Raw genomic sequence first — 25,751 nt, 5'->3', positions numbered from 1 at the left:
ATTTATACGTGTGTGCGTGTGTATGATGGAGCAAGCTCCGATTTATCTAGTTTGAGTCTGAACGCTATGGACCAATGGCGGGAGAGACCTTGTCTGAGAGACTCTATCCAGTCGGTGATTTTACTTGGACGGCAGATCGCATGATCCTGGTAAATCTCTGGGTACGGAGGCTGGGCCGAAGGCCCCATATCCAAGCAATCCCGGAACTACTTTCTCTCACGAGGATAGTATGCATCCTGAAGGTTGATGGAGACTGACCGGGCGCTGGCTCTTATATTTCTGACTGATGATGTTTGTCTTCGTCTTCCTTCTGTAGAAACTCATTTAAGAATAATAGTCAATCATTAGTTAACCTTTTCCCCGTTTTCATTGGAACAAGGAAAATACTGATGTAGAAGACCGGGGACTCGTCGTTGAGCACCGTTTCTACTACCTTTGCGTGGAGTACCTAGTAAACATCTTTGATTGATTGATTTATGAGAATTGGAATTAGAAAACAGACACTCGTTATAGCATCCCAGTGGATGGCATGATGCTTCTACCAAAATCAGTTGATGTATTTTGCTGTTGAGGTAGCACTGGTCTTGGTAGAATCATCATGCCATCCACTGGGTTGCTATAAAGAGTGTCTGTTTTCTAATTCCAATTCTCATAAACCAATCAATTGAACACAGGGTTGATCAGGCTGAATCGGATGTGTTGATTTAAATTAATACTGTGTTCCAATCAATTATTGGGCTAAATAAGTCTTCAAATCATTTGACCTAAAATATCCATTGGTTCATTATTTGATTCATCAATATAAACAGGACGAGAAATGACTCCCTGTATTGTCTGTAATTCAGGTGTGTTTGTCCAAAGTAATAATGTCAGTTAGCAAATGATTGCTATTTATTGGTGGAACTGTATCCTTCAAGTTTTAGCCGAATTTCTCCGACTGTTTACTCAGATCTTGCTTTCATTTTGTACATCTTATGGTATTGGTGATACGATATTTTTATTCTAATTTGGATTCCAGTAATCATACAAATAGAATTGTTGGGGACACATCAATTACACACTCTACCTTAAATTGGGATTAACGTATATGTTTAAATGGTAATCCAGGGAATATATCTTCTCTGTATAATTATAAATCATCACTTCAAAGTGTGTCATGCAGCACACTATGGGGACCTGTCTTCAAGATAAAAGTCACTATTAATCAAGGCCTATAATTAATTTTTCATCAACTTTTCCCTCAGGCTTTATAACTTTAACGCCATTGTAGGTTACAGGATGAAATTTAACAGACTTATGCATTATCGCTAAAGTTATTGTCACATACCACTTTATTTTCCTATATTGTAGACCAGTGTCAGAGCTCAATGTTTTTATTATTTTCATTACAGGACACACAGTACTAATTATACAGAAGAACTGTGAACCAGTCTAGAAATGGGTGAACAAATAATAGAGTATTTACGGGTTTGGTGGTCCATAATTCGTTAATAATAAGAATTAAAATTTTAGTAAAATTTTAGCAAAAATATCTTTTGAGAGCTTATCCTATATGTAATTTAAAAAAAAATATAGACAAATTTCTACTGATGCAATTTTGGTATTGTTACAGGCTTGACTCAGGAGTACTCACTAATGAAAGTAGCACCTAATTCATTTGGTGCAGAATAAATAACATGTGTTTCGTGCACATGTAAACAAACAAAATGCTGCGGCTCATATGGTGTTCTCCACACATAAGCTTGCACCAAGGTTAGATGTGCATGGAGAATTATAGGTCTCATCATCAGCGCCCAGAAATTTTAGGTCACTGAATTTTGAATATGATGGTGTTTCCATATGTTTACTATTGGAGTTGAATTAGTACCGTGTGTCCTACACTTTTTCTCTTCCGCTCAATAGCTTTGAAAGCTAAATTATGCTAATCTGACATCAGATGCCAATATTAACTTTAGAAGAAAGGAAACTCAAATCTTTACACAAATTCATCCTAAAAAATTATCAAAAGAGTTCAATAAAATTTTGAAAGGAAACATCCTGGCATCCAGACCATGGAATTTCAGTTATATACAAATATAGTCAATATAGCATGAAATGTAGCTACCCTTTCAAAATGCTAATCCTTTAATGAATATGTACCCAAAAGTCATTCATCAGTAATGAGATTATCTGCAATTTTGACAGTATGTTTTTACGAAGGCCTTTGAACTGGTTAAATTAATTGAGATCATTGAGGAACAATAATAGATTTTGCTATAGAAGGAAACATATTTCACCAAACCTTTTCAAAGTGGTGAAAGGCACCGTGACCTTCGCAGCCTTCAGATGTTTCTAACAGGTTATCATAAGCATTCAATTTTATTTTTTAGAAACTTTAAAGTTACTAATATCCATCCCACGATATATTCCACTCAAAGTAAACTATATTTAACGCACAAGTATTGTGTTAGAAATGTAAATTACTTATCATAGAATGACTGATAATTGTTTTATTAGAGTTGTTTATTTTTACATAAAGGACCTAATGGCAGTGAAACTTTCCACCAACTAGATCGGAATCTATTACATAAGTTTTCACAAACTGAATTCGGCTGCCTCTTATAAGTAACGATTGGACGTGATTTAAAATTGAACTTAATCTCACTGAACTTATTACCAGTTACCTTACAAAGTTCATTTTCAAATCCAAGGTTTCACAGACAACACGATAAGCTGTTACGTAAAGTGTACTCTAGTTGGTCAAATATAAAAATACATGTATTACACAATCTACATCAACTGTACAATATACTGTGAAAACGTTGATTGAAAATTTCATTTCGTTTCATTCCAAGCCGACAAGGATCTGACTCATGTTAAAACATTACAATAATATTTCAGCAGTATATTTCAAACTTAAAAACTAAACTAAACTATGCTTTAGGTGGTCAATTCCAAGAGATATGGTGATGGAAAAAGGAAGCGTTCTAATATATAATAACAATTTATAGCAAAACATCTGATATTTGTATTATGTGAATACATACTGATATAAACACGGATGTTACAAAGATTTCGGCAGATGATAGGCTGTATAATATTAGACAAAAGATAGACAGAGAAGTTAGAGGAAGCAAGACAATTTTTAGACGAAAGCAAAGTTCAAACGTTTACCATACCTACACTGCTCTTTGCATAAGTCAGCAACATTCATATGATTGTGCAATATTTTCAAATCCCTAAAATACACGGATCTTCATCAATGTCTGAGCCATGTCTACTATCGTCTTTGCTCAAGTAAACAACCGCAAAGTACAGAGAAGATTGTGTAATAGTTTAAAATCTATCTTTAATTAAATTACTAATGTCAATCTTATTAACTTGATCATATAAAAATAATTGTAAACAGGATTATTGAACTCCACTCCAGCATCGTTTGCCAAACTCATAATTTTGCAGCAGAGGAATTCAACCAGAAGAATTGATTTTTCTAAATTGCAGTTGTAAAGAACCGAAAATTCGAGTTCTCGCAAAAGTTTGAGAACTGGAAGAAGAAAACAAACTAGGATTCAAATTAATATATCAAACGAAGGGTGTATATCAAGAACCATAAAAATGTCAATATTATGATCAGATGTACATAATACATGCTTTAACCACTGATTATAATAATCATGCCAATTAACAAGAGAAGTCATCTAACGACAGCTGAGTGAAGATTATATAACATAACACGATATAAGATATTTGACTGTACTTTTATGATTTATATTAGAAAAACTCTTTCTGAATAAAGTCCAAGTTTGATAGTATTTAGAATGTATTAATTTTAAAAGTGCGAACAAGTTATTGAGATTATTCCTAAATAAATAAGACAGATACGTTATAGTGTCAATAACTGTTTCTATGATTTATAGCAACTCTTACAGTACTTTCACTTTATTATATATTCATATGTTATGTAGAAGAAGATAAAATACACTAAATCAAAGTACATGAACTGCCCTAGATATAACGTAAGAGAACGAATTATCAAATAGGTTTGCTAAATCAGTGATGAGTGGAAACAAATAAAAGTTTACATTGTATTTAGATTTCAAGAGGAAAGAAAGTTAGTTGAATTTCTTATTATATCATTCACAAAAAGTCTTTGCTGATTTTCAAGTGACATTTCAAACAATATTGCTTAACTTATTTATTTGTTGTGAAAATGGAAGGTAATTAAATCAAACGTAAGGAGAATTAAAGGGTTAAAGAGTAGGGCAAACAAGTTGAAAATTTATTAGAATAGGTAACTTCACAAAAGAAGAAAGATCTGTACTTGGCAAACAACTGAGAAAACGTTGTCAAGAATGCAAATAAGAGAAATAAGAAACGTTTTTTACAAGTATAGAAGATTAAAAATATTGAGAAACTATAGAACAAAATAAATATTATCATTAACATTGGTGGCCGAATTCTCTTTATCTAAATAATTTATCTAATTAAAACACACAGTTATTTTAAGAATTTAATGATCCGAGTTAAATGAGAAAAGATTTGGATACATTGTATTGAGCAAGTGGATATGCTAATAGTTTTAGAGAACAAGGTAAATCATGACCAGAAATGCTGTGAGAAACGTGTTTAGCAGCTGCTAGTTTATAAATTGCAGGAACGGCAACATGATTTATTATTCCTATATAAAATGAGGTGGTAACATTTGGTATATTGAATAAAATCAGCATGGATGACATGGTTAATAAAACATTAAGCGATAATCATGTTACTCATGTGTAATTTGATTTAATAATTACAGAGTATAATAGATAGAAGGCGATGACTGATGTCGTCAGGGAAAAGGTAAGCAACATTATGTTGAAAATCAGCATATAAATGACTCCCCCTCCACCTGATGAGGTTAAGAAGGAGTAAAAAGAATAAGGAATTTCGAAAACAAATAACAGAAAACAGGAAATCTCTGATATTGATGGAAAAGTAATCAAACAATATGATGAGTGGTGGTATTTGTTTCATTTTTGAAATTTTTTTAACAGATAGTTAAAGATGGTGATCAAGGATTTTGTTTAAAACTTAGAAAAGTGGTCATCCACAGTTTTCCCAAACATATTGCAAAATGGTGGACTATTGTGCTTTTAAAATTATCGAAGAGAACAAGTTTTAGCTGTTTTAAAATGATATATACCATGTGTCCATTATACATAGCATTCTAATTATGCCTTAAACGTTAGGAAGACTTTTATTCGAAAATAGTAAAACAGGTAAATTGGACATGATATATAGTGTCTTAGATTGTTTACATAGGATACGTTTGTACTACATACAAATGTTATTGAATTCGCTTTATGTATCCAAACATTACCGACAACTTAAAGATTTTGATGGGCAAATATTGTATGCATTCACACATGGGTTATATGATATAGTAAGGATTGTTACTTCTCTCTACATCAGAGTAAACGAAAAACACCAAAATGAAGTAAAATTCAAAGGTGAACATGCTTACACATTCTTGCCTTGTCAAGTAATCAGTACAGGAATCACCTGCTTGGCTTAATACAGCTAAATTAATTGATCGCTGTTCCGGTCAGTCAGTTGGTTCTACATAGGTAGGGAAGGGCAAATTGAACTTTAGAGAATACAATTAATGGTTAGTAAATATATTTGTTTGCTATTCATCATCACTCATGCAAAGGAGGGGATGACCAAATCTGATCTTACCTTTTCATAAACCATTTAAATCATTTTATACAGATTTGTCGGCAATACCTTTCGCTACTACTTACTAGGTGACACTGTACAAATATACCACATCGTAAAACAATCCATACGACTTAACCCTTCCAATGGAAAATAATTTAATTCTTCTGAAAACCCAACTGACACCACCAGACGATGAGAAATTATCCCAATGTTGTCGCAGGTTTATTACAAATACTATTAATAATGGTTGTAAGCTCCTACCTCAACAACTATTTACAGATTCTACACAATTAACACTATCAATTACGTAAGATAGAATGTATTACCCGTGTACAAAATGTGACTTTGTAATAACTTGTTTATTAATGATCATTACCATCTACAATATTGAACAAAAATTTCACATCGATACAGTCTTGTACCAAGTTACAAAAATATTGTTACAGTCGCGTTAAAGGTAAATATCATCTGAGAAGAAAATTATAATTTAGGAACAAACATTTCTTCTGTAATAGGTCTTCGTTGCATTCCTATACATTGGTTCATCCATTTAGATACAACAAGTGCGTTTTACTGCATGAATTTTGTCACGTCAAACTGTATATCTGACTAATCATATCAATTTTTAAAACGATGCATTTTATAAATACTGTAGTGCACATGTAGCCCGTATTCAACCCTGCGTTCAATTGATTGATTTATGAGAATTGAAATTAGAAAACAGACACTCTTTATAGCAACCCAGTGGATGGCATGATGATTCTACCAAGACCAGTGCTACCTCAACAGCAAAGTACATCAACTGATTTTGAAACAACTTGGATATATAAAAATACCATTGATCTTATGCTGTATTCAAATTCTACCAATATTTATCATCACTAACAGAATACAATTTTTTTAAAATAAATAATGCGAGAGTAGGATACCCCCCCCCCGCAAAACGCTGTGGTTTTATTGCTTTTTTATCGCTAATGACAGTCAAATAAATCAAAACCATATTAAATGATAATATCATAAAAATTTAGTGCACCAACTGCAAAACCAATATTTGCGATATTATTGCCATACAAACCAGCTGCGCTGATGTCACAAGGGACAAAAGGTGAATTGGCTGTTAGGAGGTATATGAAACTCACATCAATCAGAAACAAAACCTACCATGACCCTGGGTTGATTAAGCCATTGTAGCAGAAGGGAGGAAACGTCTCCAGATTCATTCAGGAAGCTTCTCAAAGGGCTTTCAAGTTAATGGAGAAGAAGTTAAATTGGCATGACAATGTAAAACAATAAGACGACCAGTTGGTATGTGACACATACTCTAAAGAAGATATAAAAATATAACATGTTTCATTTCTAATCTCAAAAACTTTAACATTCAAAATCGAGAGGGAAATGCTATGAAAAATTAAATTATTAAGCCATTATATGCTATAATCTTACTTAAGGAGACAACAGACGCAATGCGGTTTGTGACACAACCATTGTTGATGTATCCGTATACCAAGTTTAATACCTTAATCTCAAATGCATTCCACGTTATCGAGTGGAAGGCAGCAGTTAACAGAAAACGTTCAACTACCGATACATGCTTGACCTTCAAGATATCACCCCCACTCCAATGTACTACGCGACTCAAGTATCCAAATATTCATTTCATCAACACTTGGCTTTAATGTTAAATGGACGAAATGTAACATGTAGAGTGTGCAAACAGATGGATAGATTAACGAATGCACATAGTTCTTTAATATGTGGAGTAAAATACAGTGGACAACGTAAGAAGCTACTTTGCGAAAACTAAATATAAAATTTTATCACATAAGCAGCAGCTATTATTTCAGCTGTTTTCATTTAAAGTCATCTGATTATTTTTTTAAAAATTTCCGTACTTAGAATTGTTCTGTTGATCAGCTTGAAGTGATATTTGTTCATGGACTTAATCTTGCCCGCGTCTTTAACTTGGCTATACACACGAGACGTAAGTGGTCCTGACATCAGAATCAAGATCATCTCATTAGCATGTCATTCATGATCAAACGTATCTGAGTTCTTGATGGTATGAGCCTACAAACCAAATCTGATAAAAGTTTGATCAAAAATGTGTCTTCTAGAATGTTCGCAAGCTTGGTTAATAGCCTCATTAATATGTGTGAATGTGTGGTTGTTGCCCATGAGGTGTCTCATCTGAAATCTCTATGATAAAGTTGCATACTAAATATGGTCAAACTCTGATGAGAAATATGGCATCTTGTGTGTTACAAATTCAGTCAATCAGCCGTCGCTCATAAGATAACACATCTAGATCTTGACGCTGTAAGTTTTGATCATGCAAAAGACTCTACAATATTGCCTACAAAATGATAACAAGTAAATGTCAATGGATGTATGGCCGTACATTATACAACATATTCAATGTAAAACCACAAGCTCACCAGACCTTACAACCATCATGGATTCATTCATTGGTTTTATTTAAAACCTGTACCCTTTCAATCATGAATCTGACATTTTAACAAATCAAGCCACTATGGTTGAATGTTATGAGCCGTGGAAGGAATTGTGATGCATGAATGTGCATGGCGAATCACTGTGCCCCTACTTACAATAAGCCCCCATGGACTAGTGACTATGTATCTACTTACAATCAGTCCCCATGGACCAGGCAGCTGGTAGATGATCCTGAACAAGTGCAAGAAATAGAGGATCATTGTTGTGATGAAGGCAGACATGGTTACAAACTGAACCCAAATTGCAGCAGGACTACGATAGATCTCGGTGTACTTGGTGTCCTGCCAAACACTGGCACCACTAAAGGCAACAATATCCAAAATCTGTAGTGAAATAAAATATATGCTCTAAAATAGAAGAATGTTTTCTTTATTGTGTGTGCTGAAATAAATAATTATATGTAGGTTCTGAATGTCAATTTCATCAAAGACATTCATTTTCTCATAATTGTGTAGTCTTCATATGAAACAATGTGAAGAGCAAGAAAACATAAAAAGCATGCTAGAAATCTCATGAATGCTTTTAAAAAATAAAAACCAGTCAGTTCTGGAAAGCAACATGAAAATATTTATAATACTGGATATAAAGCAAGAAAAAAAAACAGTGAATAAACTAATGAATAACACCGCTGAATGACTCCATCGTTTATCGAAACGTTAATCTTGTCAACAAAGACTATCCTTGGAACTCGTAACAATTTAGTTTTATGTTCACGTTAGCTTTCCAACAGAGCTAAACTGCACAATATGTTATTTTGAAAATGGCATATATGGTTCATGATCCTAATATACAGGTGCTCTGTTAGGTGTGGTGACCTCAATATCAGATTTGAATGAACACGTGATATTTGTACATGAAATACAATCAAATACCATACACAATTATAAACTAGTTTTTGCCAGACACAGAAGCTTGATATTTAAAGATCGTTCAAAGTCGTATTTGTTCATTTGGATATCAAATAAACATTTCTCAGTGAGACTGAAATTTGACGGCTTAAGATGTATGGTTGATATGTTGTTAATGCTGGTACAGTTGTATCAGTTTTGCAACTGAAAATCCGATAGATAGCAAATGTAGATTATAATGTTGTACCATTAATATTTCAATGATCGAACTGCAACATTTGATTGTTACTGAAACTCTGATAAATTGCAAGGGTGGTCCACAATGTTGTACCAGTAAAATATTTCCAACTACTTGACAGTCGGGCTAGTTGGGAAGGCAATATTCTGAAATGTGAACACTTCTCTACTTGAGCAAACGCTGCAAGTTAAAATCATACTTTGTTTCGATACATATCATTATTGGTAATACTACTACTACTACTAATACTAATAATGCATTACTTATAGAGGAGGACCCAATTAGCCAGAGTTATCTCACTAGAGAAAATCATGTAAGCAATTTTGCCGTTTAGGAACTTTAGTATCCATATCCAAAGCGATACTATTTGTAAGAAATCCACATTCGTGACCATACTGATTGTTATGATCCTAATTCCCATCTAGAATCAACTGGACCGCAGAAAAGAAACTTACAAGTGATAACCACCAAACATAAAATCTAGAGTCTTGTGTTAAGAAGTCCTACATTTCTGTGAAAGTCTGTACAATATATAAATATGTGTGTGTTTTTGTTAGATTTTTAACATAGCATTTACTATTTTTAACATATTATTTACTATTTTTCAGTCTTATCGCCACTATGCATGGTCGTATGGCAGATTATTATGATGTCTAGCTTGGGGGCATCATGTCGCAGATATGTAGCTTCATGACCTACTTAGGCACATTATCCTAGCACCAGACCTACGATTCTTAACACTAACATCTTAGAGCTGAGTGGCAAGCGAAGCAATTGTTTGTACCATTTTTATAAGTCTTTGGTATGACTAGACCGGTGTTCGAACCCGTGAGCTCCCGCATCCGAAGCGAAAGCTCTAACCACTTTGGACCCGGAGCCGTTCATATCAGTAGAATTTGTTTCTGTTTACATATTAAACGAACAGTGGATACATTATAATTTAATCCAATTTTTCGTATTTGTTATGTATTGACATCCTGAAATTAGTGAGCATGATTATGACTCCACCCAAAAAATAAACAGTTGGTATGGATTTGTGTGTATTAGACTGGACCAGGTTTGCATCAGGGACACACAACACCATTATGGTTTTGGTAGGGTCAAATCTACTTTAAGATATATTTTCCAAAAGATCTTTGTTGGGAAAATACACATATTTCGGTATTGGCCTATACACATTGCTTGGGATATACCTGTCTAAAGGTATTTTGCCGATAGACTTTGGTTAATATCATTGAAGAAGAACGTATTTTTTCTTCAGGTCACAATGCAGTCCTAAACCAGGACTTACATTTATTTGCGGACACCTGGAATTACAGATGTTCCCTTACTTTCCGGATGCTATAGATTGTTATGTTGCTGGTGTATTTTTCTTAATTTTTTTTTAAAAAACAGATGTTTCCTAGGTTCACACCCAACCAGCCCACTGTTTCAGTCATAAAGCCCCTTTGTAGAGTTTCTTTGACCTTCATCCCAATGTATATGCATCTACACTTTTATTTGCTTCAATACAGGCCATCTCTCACCTACTATTGGGACAGACCACGATCATTAATATATTCTAATTAGGCGATACTGTCAGGGTTTACACCCCCACCTTCATGTCTCCGACTGATTAGCACGTACACAATCATACACACACACTCTCACACACAGATATCTTCTTGGTAGTCTCTAGAGCCGAGGAAGACAAATTGTGTAATCTCATCAACGGTGAACGCGCATTTATTTCCGGAGTTCAAATTGCGATGCACATAGGAGGTTGCAGGTGGGGCACGGGTCACCGGTAGTTGGGGGAGGCTGGGATACATATCTGTGATGTATCTCACGATATGCAGCAAGACGCTGGTGGCGGTCAACCTCGATGGTGGAACAGGCTTTTCTCGTCAGGGCTCGCCAGTAGCTTCTGTCTGAGGCAGCGAGCTCGAGCTGGTGGGGTTGATGGTCTGTCCATGGGCGTCTTGAGATTGTCTTTGTACCTCTTGCGAGGGCGGCCTTGGTTTCGGTTGCCCCAGTTTTTAAAAGCGTGTAATTTCCTGTCCATGTAGACTTAGTACTCATACAGTGTAATATGTCAGTGAGCTACCTCACCTAAATGAGATTGTATTAGTAGAAAGCTGCATATATTGCATTCGTGCTTTGTCTGAATCTACCCTAACCTGATTCCATTAAGATTTTAGTTTCAAAAGGTAATGTAAGCAATTGTATCTTTAAAATATTGCAGCTTTTGTTGAAATAGTTCACCATTGCGCAAACATAAGTTTAATTAGGAAAAGTTTTGGGATAGTCCGATGCAGTCCAAAGAGGTTTTATGTCATGAATAGTGCAGAAACTAGGTATTAATTGATTCGTCTAAAAATCTGCCTCCAAACGTGTATTGGTATTGATGGGTGGCTTGGGACAATCAATACGTATAAAGACTGATGTTACAAATAGAACGTAATAAATAAGACAGAGAACAGTTGTCCAGTACCACGTAATTATATCCAAGTGTAAGCGGTGAAAACGTATTTGGCTCCTATTAGCTGCGTGACATTTTGCAAATATCACACACTATAAAGTACTCCACCTGACCTAACCCATTAAATGGAAAATAACTTAATTCTTCAAAGAAACCACCTGACCCCACTTGCCTCTGAGAAATTACCTAAAACTTTCAACAGATTTTACTATTAATATTATTATTAATGATCGAAAACACCTGATTATGTTCCTCACTCAATCGACACTCTTAACATAGAATTGCATACCTGTGTAGAAAAATTAGCTATATAATATCTTGACTATAAATTTTCCTTTTAAGTTGTGTTAATCGGCACAATTGGCATTGGTAGGGTCCAAAAACAATACACTATGAAAATCAAAAGTTAAACATAACAACTGATGCAAACATAGCCAAACAGAAGACCCAACACTTAATGATACGACAATTTCTTCTATTTGACTGCTGTGTTTAGAAACAATCTCTGATACTCTTTTGACAGTAATAAGTTTAAAGGTAATCTCTGCGGCATTCATATTAGCTGTACGATTGGCTCTTTTTTCATTTAGGACAAACTATACATCTTTCAACGTTGTTTGGTTAAACGCCATATGAATATGACCATTTATTCAAACCATAAGCGGTATAACAGTAACAGGTTTTTGAATTTGGCCGCGGTGGTTGCCATATTGGATACTTGATCAGCGCCAGTTTCATTTTAGAACCAAATTAATATCATAAGACCTCTTTTGTTAAAAGGTCCATATCGTTATAACCATTCATTTAGAATGAGTAATAATCAAACGCATTTTTTCTATGCGGACTCCATGATGAAAATATTGGTAATCACATTGGCATTGTTTTAATTAAGAACCAACCATATATAATAAGAGGCCTTTTAGTGAAACCTTAATGACGATATGACTTTCTGTTGATAACGATCGTCATACAAAGAGTTTCAGTCTAGCATGGTGTCCATATTGCACGCCAGATCAGCAGAATCTTCATATAGGTTCAACCATATATCGCAAAAAATATTTGTGAAAAATCACTTGTCGATATGACCATAAAGTTAGGAGCAGTAGTGACAGTACGACGAATTTCACTGTTATGACCATATTTGAGGTCAGATGAGCATCATTTTTGTTCGAACTCATTTTGAGATCATAAGAAATATTTCGGTGAAATAGTCATGCAAGTGTAAAGTTTCAGTCAGGAGTAGTGCGAACAAAATGTTCAAGATTGATGCCATGATGTCAGATCTGCGCTTTTTTATATTTATATCATCATAAAAAAGCATTTACATGATTTTTAACATGGCCATTGTAGTGTTAATAATAGATGTTATATTAGCATTATTTTACTTCAGAACTATCCAGATATCGTAAGACGTTTCTTGGTGAAATGCCATGTCAATATGTCTTTCTATTCAGAAGGAGTAGCAATATCAAGATTTTTAGATGGCTGCAGTAGCAGGCTGATGGGTTTCAGATGAAACGCCTTTCATTTAGGACCAATTACAAATCCTTAGACGCAGTGTTCGAATAAAACATGCTGGTATGATATCCATTCAGTAGGAATTGCAATAACAAGAATTTTAAGATGGCCACTACGATAATAATATCGGGTAGACCATTTTCATGTAGGACCTATTGGACATTAAAATTAATTAATTAATTTCATGCCAATCGTCCAAATAGTTTAAGAGGATTTGCGATAAGAAACAACAGCTAACTGATGGAAGGATGATGGACAAGTAAAAACAAGAATAAATTCAGAACAGCATTGTTACGGTAAAACTTCCGTTAGCACTGGTACCAACAAAAGAATACGTTTATGTCGGCATTAGTAGTTATGGGTGATACCCTAGCCACATTGAGATTTTAATGTTAAACTAGGGGTGTTGTAACCTGGCGACAAGGGGAATTTAACATGGGGAAATTTAACATGGATGGGACTATAGAGCGACAAGAAAAGAATGGGACTGTCTGGTGAAAAGGGTATAGGACTGTCTAGCGACAAGAAAAATTGAACATGGGAATATGGATTGTTTAAAGACAAGGGGACATACCATTCATAGAGGAACACATATAGAGATGACACAGACAAAAGATAAACATACACTACTATACAACAGACTTAAAAAAATCTGAGGCAAAAAAAAAACAAATCTTTTCCAGGCATCGCATCGTTCTTCTTCTTTTCCTCAAGCTTGTTCTGACAGCTGGTCCGTAGATAAGGACTATCTTCAAATAGCCTTGTCTCTCCATATAAATTCTTCTTTTCCAAACACTCGAACCGGTGATCCGGATAATTGTCCAAGATGATTTCACATACATGGGTAAGTCTGTTTGGAACAGCATTGTCGATTCGAAAGTAGATGATTCTACGTTTGTCCACATCTTGTGACGAGAACAGGTGAAGGGAATTCAGTGAACTACGGTTATTTATAGGGGAAGGGCGGCTCGAGACGGATTGAGTGTATTCACCAATCCAAACACACATTACAAAATTCAGTCACAACACGTAATCAGTCTTCCAATCCGAAGAGAGCAGCATGTGACATCACATTCCCTGTATAGATGTGCTAGCGTCTGTACGCAGTCAATCCATGCGACACAGTTTTCAAACATGACGGAAACTAAGAAGACATTGAATTGTGGCGCACTAGCCGTGGAGACGAGAAGCGATGATATAGCAGTGTCTACCAAAGTCAACACTGGATTACTTCCAGAAGAGGTCGATTCTGTTTGGGATTTAGTGGATGTTCTTTCTTCGCAACAATTTGTTCCGGTACCAGTTTCTTTGCCACCTTCTCCTTCTTTACTACATGTTGATGGTTTTAAAGAGAGACAGAAAGAATAATTGGATATATTTTTACAATAGCAGAAGGAAGAAGAACAAGCTTTTCTCCTTCAACAACAACAGCTAGAAGAAAAAGAGGCAAGAAGGAAACGGCAGGAAGAAGCAGCAGAGAAGAAACAAGGTTTAGAAGAGAAGGAGAATAATCCAAACGATAACGGTACTTTTATACATTTTAGCAGAATTAAGGTGTCTGAAACAAATGTATCCGACTTCTTTATTACGACCCAAGAGAAAAAGACGTTCCCGAGCTAACAACCCAGCCCTGTTACTACGCCTGCGATACCACTCCATGTGATTTCTACGAAATCATCATCGACAGGAGTCAGTCCAGATGTAGGCCTTGAACGTGACAAAGGCTTAAGGCAGTTAAAGATAATTACGTCCCATTCTTGAGTTTGTATTTTACAGAAACAAATACCTAATGGTCCTTTTCAAGCCACCAACTTCTCTCGAAAAAGAGATATTATTTAAACTGCCAAATCAATTAAAACTCAAAAGGTAAGAAACGATGTCACATTTGTCACCAAATCGTGCACTTGGAACAACAACGTTACATTAAAAAATACCATTTAAAACAAGAGAAGGAAGATGACCAGATGAAGGGAATTTCATCTTTTTCGATTTCGAATGCATGCAAGAGACCAGCATTCACATTCCTAATTTCTGCGTGGCTCATCGAGTATGTGAGAAGTGCATTCAAGGGCCTATCTTTAGTCATTGCCCTCACTGCAGCACGAGTTCTGGAGGACGTGACAAAATCTTTCGGGGACAGAACACGCTAGCCAATTTCGCCTAATGGATATTGAACCCTTCGACTACACGTGGAGCCATGATGGCATCGAACGTTACGGAGAATGTCATCGCCATGCCACAGTGATGGCACACAATTTCTCCGGATACGATGGACAGTTTCTTTTTAGATAATATACTGAACAAGGCACTGAAAGTCCTAAAGTCACTTTGAACAGAGTCAAAATCATTTTCATGCAAGTGGAGCAAGTGCAGGTTAAAGAATGGATGAGTTACTTAGCCATGCCTTTGAGTCGAATGCCTAAAACGTTTGGAATGACAGAAATGGCCAAAGGTTAGTTTTCTTACTTTTTTGATATCGAAGCCGATTGACAAGCCGTTCTTTTCCATTTCCCTGAGGCTCACGACTACGACCCCGACAACATGAGTACCGAACAACGAGAAGCTAGGTACGCTTGAAACCAGGCTCACTCCTAGGACCCCTTCGACTTTCAGGTAGAAATGTTAAAGTCTTGTCGTTCCGACGTAGACATTTTACGCCATTGCTATGGAAAATTTTGAGAACTGTTCATGGAACACAGAGGGGTCGATCCTTTGATAAAAGCTCGCACCATTGCCAAAGCGTGTCCCTTAGTGTACCGCCAACGATTCATGCCCGGAAACACATTGGCTGTCATCAGTCCTCAAACGACGAACTTTGCCAAAAGTCAGTACCCAGTCAAAGCCCTACGTTGGCTACATTACTTGTGCGACAAGGAAGATAAATGGATCCAGCACTCACGCAACTGAGGAGGCGAAAAGACCATCGAACGTATTCAGTGAATGGCTGAGACAGAAAACCCCAGGTTCGTGTACAAGTTTAACGATTGCTTATTTCACGGTTGTCCTCTATGCTACCCTGAAAGTGACAGTTTTTGCAACGGGCCATGGAAGACATGTATCAGCGACTCTTGAAGTTAGAACAGCAAGGATATCAAGTGGTAGAAATGTGGGAACACGAGTACGATCACCGTTTGAAAAGCGATCCCGAGTTTAAACGCATCGTAGAAAGTTACAAGTTGATGTACCCACTGAACCCGAGTGACATTTTGTACGGAGGCCGGACGAATGCCACCTGTTTGCTGTACCAAGCCGACGAAGAGAAAGGAGAAGAAATCAAATGCTTGGACGTGTGTTCGCTGTATCCTTACGTGTGCAAATATTGTCGCTTTTTCCGCAGACCATCCACAATTACTGACGGAACATATCGACCTGGACAACATTCGACAATACGAAGGCTTGATCAAGTGCAAAGTCTTGCCTCCCAAGAACTTGTACCATCCCGTGTTACCTGAAAATTGCCAAAGAAAAGTGATGTTTCCCTTGTGTCGTACTTGTGCCGAAACGTGCAATCAAGACCGGCCTTGTCAACATACCCAGGAAGAACACGCCTTGACGGGAACATGGGTCAGCATGGAATTGTTCAAAGCTCTGGACCTGGGATACCAACTGTCAGAAGTGTACGAAATTTACCACTTTCCCAAGACACAAAAATACCACAAGGGCGACCAGACTGCATTTTCGCAGACTACGTGGATGTCCTTTTTAAACTAATACAAGAAGCAAGCGGCTATCTTTCCTGGTGCCACACTCCCGAAGACCAAATGCAATTCAAAGAGAAATACTAGGAGCAGGAGGGCATCACTTTAGACCACATCGAGAAAAACGATGGCAGGCGATCGTTTGCCAAAGTCATGTTAAATTGTTTGTGGGATAAAATGGCACAACGACCGTGATTATCCAAGACAGAGTATGAAGATCTGGACTTTGTACAAGCCGACGAATTTGGAAATGTCATCACTGCGGCGCATGTGACCGCCCATGCTCGCTTAAAATTGAACGAAGCTTTAGAAATGTTAGGTGATCGTGTAATTTGACAAGGACAGTTGCATCTACATTAAACACCCCGACGAGAAGATTTTAAGTTTCGCTAGTGGTGGTCCTACAAATTGCGGCTTAGAAAACCGAGACAAACAAGGAGAAGTGCACACGAGTATAAAGTGAAAGGATTGACTCTCAATTATCGCACCAGTCGAGGGGTGAACTTTGGGGTATTGAGAGAAGTCTTGCAGACTGGAGAGGATGGAAACTTTAGAGCGACCACTGACGAACCCCATAAATTTGTTCGTTTACCCACTCACCAAATCGTCAGTCGATCCTTTGAAAAGATGTATCCAATCATGTACCAGAAGCGAGTGATGTGCATTGCGATGAGATCGATGCAGTAAGGTATCATTGTAACTTAGTTATCACTATTACTACCACAACAACTACCATGGAAAGTGATGATGTGCGTATCAAACCTGACGGATGCCAAAGTGATGCCACTCGTTATCGTGAACTCTTTCCTTGTTTTCATTGTAGATGTCGACCTTAACACGAGGTCATATGTCTAGCACCCTACGGATGTCATCCAAAACTGAGCAAACTCAAGTCGATTTCACCCTGCCCTCATCGAAACGAACCTGCGAAAGACGTATATTCGTTCCCTTTGCATTTCCTGAATACTGCAACTTTTAAAGTCAATTTCAAACCTTCCAAGGAAAATGGCCTAAATAACTGAGAGGACGTACCCCCGAAGGATTAGCCAGAGCCGGATTATTCTGCTTGGGCGAAGGGGATAAAGTTAAATGCTTCTAGTTCCGGTGTGTAACTTCACTAGTGGGAACAGAAAGATTCGGCATACCTGGAACATGCTCGATGGTCTCCGAATTGTCACTATCTACCCTTTAGGGGGACCGAGTTATTGAAGTGACGTACTGTGTTGTTTAAGAAACCAGATTCGCTAAGAGTCAAACGTTGGACACCACCGAGATCAGTATTTAGAACCCATTTAAAAATAATATTCAATTATTACCAATCGAACTGCAAGAGATGATCTACGAGGAAGTTTGGCAGTGACTTGCCCGAGCAAAATCTCAACTGGTGACTGTAGAACGTTTGTGTCGAGCTATTCACAAGATGAATGTGATACAAATCAACTAAAATATCAGATTTATCAGGAACATGTGTACCTTCAGCCTACTATTCCGCGTTAGACAGTTTACATCAAGATTTCATTGATATTCTTGACTGTTACCCTTAATGCCAGTGGTCAGAAATTACTCAATGTGTTTATTACTTTTGCTCTATGAAAAGATTTTAAATAAAATAATACTGACTGATATGATCATGTGTACTTTACAAGTGAACATTCCTTTTTTGCCTGAGGAGTTGAGAGAACGCATTTACCGAGAGCTGGTCATAATACAAGTGAAACGCAAAGAACAATTACATACGTTACGTCACCGATGTTTAAACCATTGGTACCTGAATGCTGTAAGAGGACTTTGGTGTCTATTCATCCTACTTGTTACATGTTGGTCATACTACAACGAGTTCCAGAGGAAGAGTTAGAGGATTATCAAAATCTGTTACGTTATCGAATTTTGTCTATGGAGGAAAATTATATTCGATGTGTAGTGTGGGAACAAGTGACTAAACAATCTAGATTCGTCACTGGATCATCTCTGAGCATACGATCATCTCTGTGCAGAAAGTACATTTATTTCCTCCGACAAAAGAGGGTATAAAACGGGCTACCATGCCAAAACTTTTATCAGAAGTGATACAACAGATTCCGTGGAAGGAAATCAATGAGACTATTAAAACATTTTACGATTACCAACACTTTTTACGAGAATTGTTTCCATTGAATTTGGGTCGACGTGTGGTGTGTGTCTTAGTGACTCGTTTTCTGTGATTTATTTAACTAGCCGATTCCTTGTGGACACTTTACGAACAGTACTTGTCAACAAAAATAAAACATGAAAGTGGTCTCTCCATGAGATACTCATTTCGTTAAAAACCTTGCGTTTTCATCTGGGTACTTCTCGACCTCTATGGGGAAAAAAAGATACCTCAACTGCTAGGTACCGAAGATGTGTCTGAAGAATGTCTGTGTAGCTTGTGACTTACAACCTCAATGGACAGATGTACGTAACTGGAAGAATTGGGATTTTGAGGCTTGGACCAAAAAAGTGGCCCATTATGCTCAAGAGTTGTGATCCTCCTTTCTAACGTCCAAGGAAAAAACTCACTGTTAAGCTTGTGATAGTGACAGTAACAGAAGAACCGGTCACCGAGTCCAATCACTCCCTTCAGGACAGGACTGTCATGGACATTCCTGAAAGACCATTCCGGGAGGACGCTATGGTGACATTACCCCAAGTAGAGCCTGTAAGAACTTTCCACACTGTCCATAGGACATCTTGGTTACCAAAAACATGTTGCACAGTAACTAGTGTATATTCCACTTTGATCGTTTTGATGTTCACTTTATCGTTGTACTCAACCATTTGGCTTTTATGTAATTTTGTCTTTCGCGTTATTCTATTTTAACTTGCAATAAACGTGTCCTGAAAAATGTATTTAAAAAAACTCCTCTATTGTCGGTCTTCGTGTCAAAACTGACATTCCTTTCACTATGGCTACCTCTGCTGTCTCTGCTCCCTCTTCATCTACTTTCAAAGTCATCGACGAACACTTAGATCGTGCCAGTTGGGAGACGTGGTATCTTCGCCATCCCTTTAACATGTTAATTGCCGGGCCCAGTGGTTCAGGCAAAACCGAATTTGTCAAACGTTTGATCGAATATAAACATCATTTGATCGATCGTCCACCTCAACGAATCGTATTTGACCCCAGTGAAACCCATCAAGTCATTTTCGACGACATGTTAGGAGAAGACGACGAATAAATTAAACTGTCCATCATCGTAATGCCAGTGTCATTTACATTACTCACAATTTGATTAAACAAAGTAAAGCCCATCGCACCATCATTCTCAATGCTAAGTACGTGGTCTTGTTTAAAAGCCCTAGAGATAAATCGCAAGTGTAAGTCTTGGCCACACAGTTAGGAACACCTTGGCTAACTCATGCATACGACGATGCCACTCAAGCCCCACGACTATTTACTCGTAGATTTGAAACCCACTACCCCCGCTTAATTGCGATTTCGTACACATCTGTTTCATTACAGGTATCAAGATGGAGGGTCGACTTAACAACAAAATCTACAACAACCTTGGACACATTGGACATGTCTCAGACATCGCCAACATGACGTTCCTTCAGTCTCATCTTCCCGCCAAATTGATTCGTGCCTTGTATGGTATCAGTCGCGAAAAAAATCAACAAATGTTTTCTCGTGTCTTAGAAGCCAGTCTCAAAGAAGTCTTTCGATGGTTTACGGTGACAGAACGTCGATTACTGCAAGGTATTATTCAGCTTCCTCATCAAACCAAACGCTTTTTGACAGAAACAAAGTAGCCTTGACTCAATTGGTCGATTCCCGCATCGACACTCAAACCAAATAGCAAATTATTTTGAAACCTGAAGGGAGCTGTTCTCTAGGAGGTGTCATCATTCACTCCTTTTTAAAATGGGATCCTAATGCCCCCAAAGTTGTCACAAGAAAGAAACCACTCCCAATAAAGTTAAACGAAGCCCAAGGAAGAAAAAGAGCAGTGTTGGCAAGACCAGCCACAGAAAAAGAAAAAGAAAGGTCATCAGAAAAAGAAAAGCCCTTAGAAAACTGAATCTACCCGCAAGAGAGACACTTCGGCCAGGAGGCAATCTTTCATTCACAAACGCACTTTGAAAGAACGCATGTGGAAATGTTTTATGCATCATCACACTCTCAAGTACATTGACGTCTTACCGCACTTGGTCCAAGCGTACATCCAATCTTACCATCGAAGCATCGGACGTGCTCCCCAAAGAAGTGATTCCCGACAACGAACTGACTGTTTTCGAGCGCCTATTTGGCACGTCCGCGTCAGTGGCTGTCTCTAAGAAAAGTGGAGTGTTGGTAGTAGGAGATTGGGTGCGCATTGGCAAAACCGAACGCACTTTTGACAAAGGTTACTTACCCAACTGGACCGCCGAACTGTTTCGTGCCACTTGACGATTGCGTGGCCGTCATCATACCGTCTATAAATTGGAAGACAAGAACAGGTGAATGGTAAAAACAACATTTTACTTGCCCGAGTTACAAGGTGTCACCAAAGAGAAGACGACGTGTACGACATCAAAGCATTCTTGAACAAAGTATCCGAAAAGTGGGAAAACGCCGTCTCAAAGAAATCAAGGTACGTTGGAAAGAGTATCAACCCATTTTTGAGTCATCAACTATAAAGCAGAACGACAGCCAAATATCCGAAACGACGCTTGGAAGTAAAATCTTTCACCATCCCCGCTAACCATCAATCGAGATCGAAGATCATCTGTTCCAATGCCTTTTACTCAAACGTTTAATCATTTGTATGGTGAACAATGTAGCCTTCAGCGGAGCCGTCACTTCAAATCCTTTTGAGTTTATGCATAACAAGGTGTCCAAGATCAAAGTCAGTCGCGATGACTTTCGAACCTGACTTTACCCAGAAGAATTGTTGAAATCGGATTTGTCCCTGACCGAAGCCACCTGACAGCTAGGAACCAACACCAGTCACGGAATTACGTACGAAGATTATGCAGGAGGCTATGCTTTGTTGGCTTTTGATTTCACTCCAGACAAAGTCAGCGACGAGGGACATTTCCACCCTATAAAATCCGGCCGGATTCGTGTGGAAATTCAGTTTGCACACCCATCTCCAACAGAGACGGTGAACGTCATCTTCTATGCCGAATTCGATAATACCATATAAATCAACAGTTTGAGAGAAGTCATTCTAGACTATTAGAAGATATGAAAGACTGTTATCCCTCTTTGCATAGAGGATAATCTTTGGAATGGGAGGAGATCGTGCAAGCAGAACCCCTAGACAAAGACGGAAGAAGCAGTTTTGCATCAGTGGTATAAAAGCTTGCGTGAAAATTCCTTTCCTCCATTAATGACTCATGATATTCATCGCATCAAAATTCCCTTGGCTCAGAGTACAAAGACAAAATGAAGAAACGGTTACTTGTCAGACATTTTCCAAGAGAAAGTCAGGATTGAATTGATCACTTATCATTACCTGTGAAGAATAACAAAACAAAAATGGATACCTGGGAACTTTATTACTTTTTGAACCACATCGCGTACACTGCTTCTTGGAATCCTGACGTGTGTGGTAAAGATGAACTACCTCATCGTAAACCTCAAGAAATTCAAGCTTATGTCATCAAACCGGACGACAGTCATCTCGCAGGAACGCACTGGGTAGCTGTCTACTTTCCTAAAGAAGGTTGCGTGGAGTATTTTGATTCTTATGGATTATCCCCTTTGGAAGACGATATCATCAACTTTATGAGAAGAAATGTTCAGGCAACACGATTCAATAATATGAAATTGCAAGGCACAGAGTACATGGTGTGTGAACAATATTGTGTGTATTTTCTTCATCAACGCAGTCTTGGATATTCTTTAGAACGTTTAGTGACTTATTTTGATCGTTACTCGCCTAGAAACGATGACAAAGTAGATCGATGATTTTGTGACTATTATGGTTATTTTTTGTCTTTAGCTAGACAACGTAGTGCGTACATCAATGGCCCAATGACTTCCAACAGTGGAATTCTAACTTCAGTTCACAACGATGTCAACCATTTCCAAAATCGATAGCTATTGGTCAAAATAATTGTGTTGTTTATTGAATTGCTAATTTAAAAATGTGTTGATTGTTGGTTGTTAGTTATTTGAATAAAAAATGATGTGTTTTAAAATAATGCGTATGTCGTTCGTTTGGAATTTGCACCATTAACCATGCTCTTTGACATCTCTCTATCCATCTCACTCTAATCAAACTATTCTAGCTTTCCGACTCTAAATAGTTTAGGAATGCTTTTTATCGCGTCCGCGCTTCAACAATTCTCCAGTCTGACTGTTATCATTAGGTTTTCATTTTGGAATTAAGAAAAACTCTTTCAATAACAATTCTATCTCAAACCTAATTTGATTATTTCGATACCGCCATCAAAATTTTACATACTGTACATTTTGTTTTATTCCTTTGCGTGATACCAAATTTATTGAGTCGTTTTGACTTACACCGATTGGTATTATTTAAATCTAGAAGAATAAATACACTTTGTACATAAAATTCCAACTCTTAAGCATTATAGGAAAATTATTTTAACTCAATTGATTTGGCTAATTGCATAGGTGCCTTAAACATTATTGTGATTCCTTATCGTCTATTAGTAACAAATGGACTTAATTTGAAATAAGCACGGGCTGGCGTTTTTAGGATTACACGACATTCATGGCTGGCTTGCCGAGGTCCTTGCCTTCCTTGCCTCTCTCAGACATCGTAGATTGACGGAGATGTGGAACCATTTCCGCCCGTCAAAAGAAACCCAGGTGTCCTAATGAAACGTAATCGCTGCTGACCAATCGTAGCCGACGTTACATATTGCTTGGTCTGACACCTGGTGCGTTCAATTGCAAATGAATTTCAACATTCAGTCATGAGTGGGTGTTGGGTTCATTCCTACTCATGACGACCCTACATTCAGGTCGTTAGGGATTAATTAGTCCCACGATCTGATGGCCAAATTAATCAGTGTTATTTGAACACATAAAAGCATGGGGGGAGGAGGCACTAATTCCGTCCCCCAGGAGTAATTTAACATCCAGCTGTGCTAGAATAAAGGTCGAACATGCTCTAACGGGCGCAGTCGACGTTAATTTAACTTACCTTACCTAACCTATTCTGACCATACTTTGTTAACTCATCCACCTATGAAGATGTGCTCAAGATTAGCCAAGCTGAACGAAGCTTACGTGAATTTACATCGTGTCAGACAAAGCCTGACACCGAATCCTGAAGAGATAGATAATTTCAGGATGTTGAAAGTAACTAAAGACCTGATAGAAGTACAGACTTCTGAATCAGCATATAGAGTAGCAACAGAAACAGCAGCAGTGGTTTTGTCGACTGCCGTGTAGACACCAAAGAGTTCACCTTCTCTTTCCGCAGAAGCAGACCCTATCATGTGGGAAAGCCTGCCGCCAGTCGGAGACGCAATCAAAGACAATAAAATATTTCCATCACTCTTTATCCGCATAAAGCAGCCCTTTTCAGAGCTACCCAATAATCTAGAAAAGAGAAACTAATTTATTTGCCAATGGTATGTCAGTGAGTTACAGACAAAATTGTAGTATGATTTTATCTTTGATAGACGCGTGTCTAGAAGCACTTCGTTTCCATAGCTTGTCAAACAGTTAGTGAGTTTTTGATAGTAGTTAGGGGTTGTAAGTCAAAAGTGAGTGAGTGTTTCTTTTAACTCCGGGAGATTCATGTTTATTGGGATAATGATATGGGCTATGCAAGTTTTGGTGACAGGGCGTGTTTTCCTTCACGTCCGTGCTTGACGTCTATAAAGGGAAATACTCGTCAGTCTGGCTACCCATAGCTGACCAGTCATCTACGAAGAAATTGAGTGGAATAGCGAAAAGCGAAACCAACTGAACTACAAATGCATCTGGAATATGCCAGGTGGCTCCTAGATGAGCTGGCAATGGAGGCGATCGAAAAAGTAGCGAAAATAGAATAAGAGGAGGAGAGGAAATAGACGAAAGAAAAGGAAGAAAGAATCCTATTTCACCTGATGCTGAGACCTCTGTGTGAGGTCAAACCTGAGGTAAGCATACCGCCACAGGCAGCACCAGCACCAGCACAACAGCCACAACAACCACTAGGAGCCGTAGTAAAACCTGTAACAGTACCACATACACTAGAAGTACTATAACTTCGTCATTCACGGGTGTGGCATAGAAGGCAAGTTCATTTCAGAATCCCAGAAACGGAAGATTGGGATTTTGAAGCCAATCAACCAGCCTCTGCGTTCCCAAGAGCAAGACTGAACAGAGAGCAAGATTGGAGTACGGGATGTGTTTGTTGTGCAACCCCAGAGAGATGCCGGCATTATTCAAGTGCATTTGGAGTTTTAAAAAAATCAGCCTTTCTCAGGGCTAACCAAATCTCTAGAAAAGAGGCTTTTCAAGTTGCCAACTTGTGTGAATTTGAAGTAGTGTGATTATAAACACTCCCTCCTCTATTGATGTGATTGTGCGTGTGTCTGTCTGTGTGTGTGTGTGTATGTGTGAGCTCCCGTACGTTTGTTTGGATAGTAGATTGTGTCTTTGTATGTGTGTGCGTTTGTTTGAGCTCATGTAAGCTTGTGTGGGTAGTAGGTTGTTTGGGTTTATAAGCGTTCGTGTACGTTTGTGTGAATAGCAGAGTGCGGGATTTTCCTTTCTTCTGTGTGGATGAAATACAAGTTTTTTTGGTGCTACTTATCGTGTGAGAATAGTATATTTTGATTTTGTTTTTGCTCCTTTCCGTATGTGGATAGTAATTCGAGGTTTT

The 25,751-nt window shown here is 37.8% G+C and overlaps 1 protein-coding gene across 2 annotated transcripts in view; it reads right to left on the bottom strand.

Annotated features, from left to right (window-relative positions):
- LOC149780697 (CKLF-like MARVEL transmembrane domain-containing protein 8) overlaps positions 1-25,751 on the bottom strand; it is a 96,215-nt gene that overhangs the window by 42,816 nt on the left and 27,648 nt on the right. For both annotated transcript variants that reach the window (XM_089937734.1, XM_089937733.1), the window contains exon 3: positions 8,328-8,516. In XM_089937734.1, the coding sequence (XP_089793860.1) occupies positions 8,328-8,516 (189 nt within the window). The remainder of the gene's footprint in view (positions 1-8,327; positions 8,517-25,751) is intronic.

The sequence above is a fragment of the Sinohyriopsis cumingii genome, chromosome 16 (genome assembly GCF_028554795.1).
Source record: "Sinohyriopsis cumingii isolate HCF-2022 chromosome 16, ASM2855479v2, whole genome shotgun sequence".
NCBI lineage: Eukaryota > Metazoa > Mollusca > Bivalvia > Unionida > Unionidae > Sinohyriopsis > Sinohyriopsis cumingii.
The sequence above is the reverse complement of the archived record's forward strand: the minus strand, read 5'-3'. Positions and strand labels throughout refer to the sequence as shown.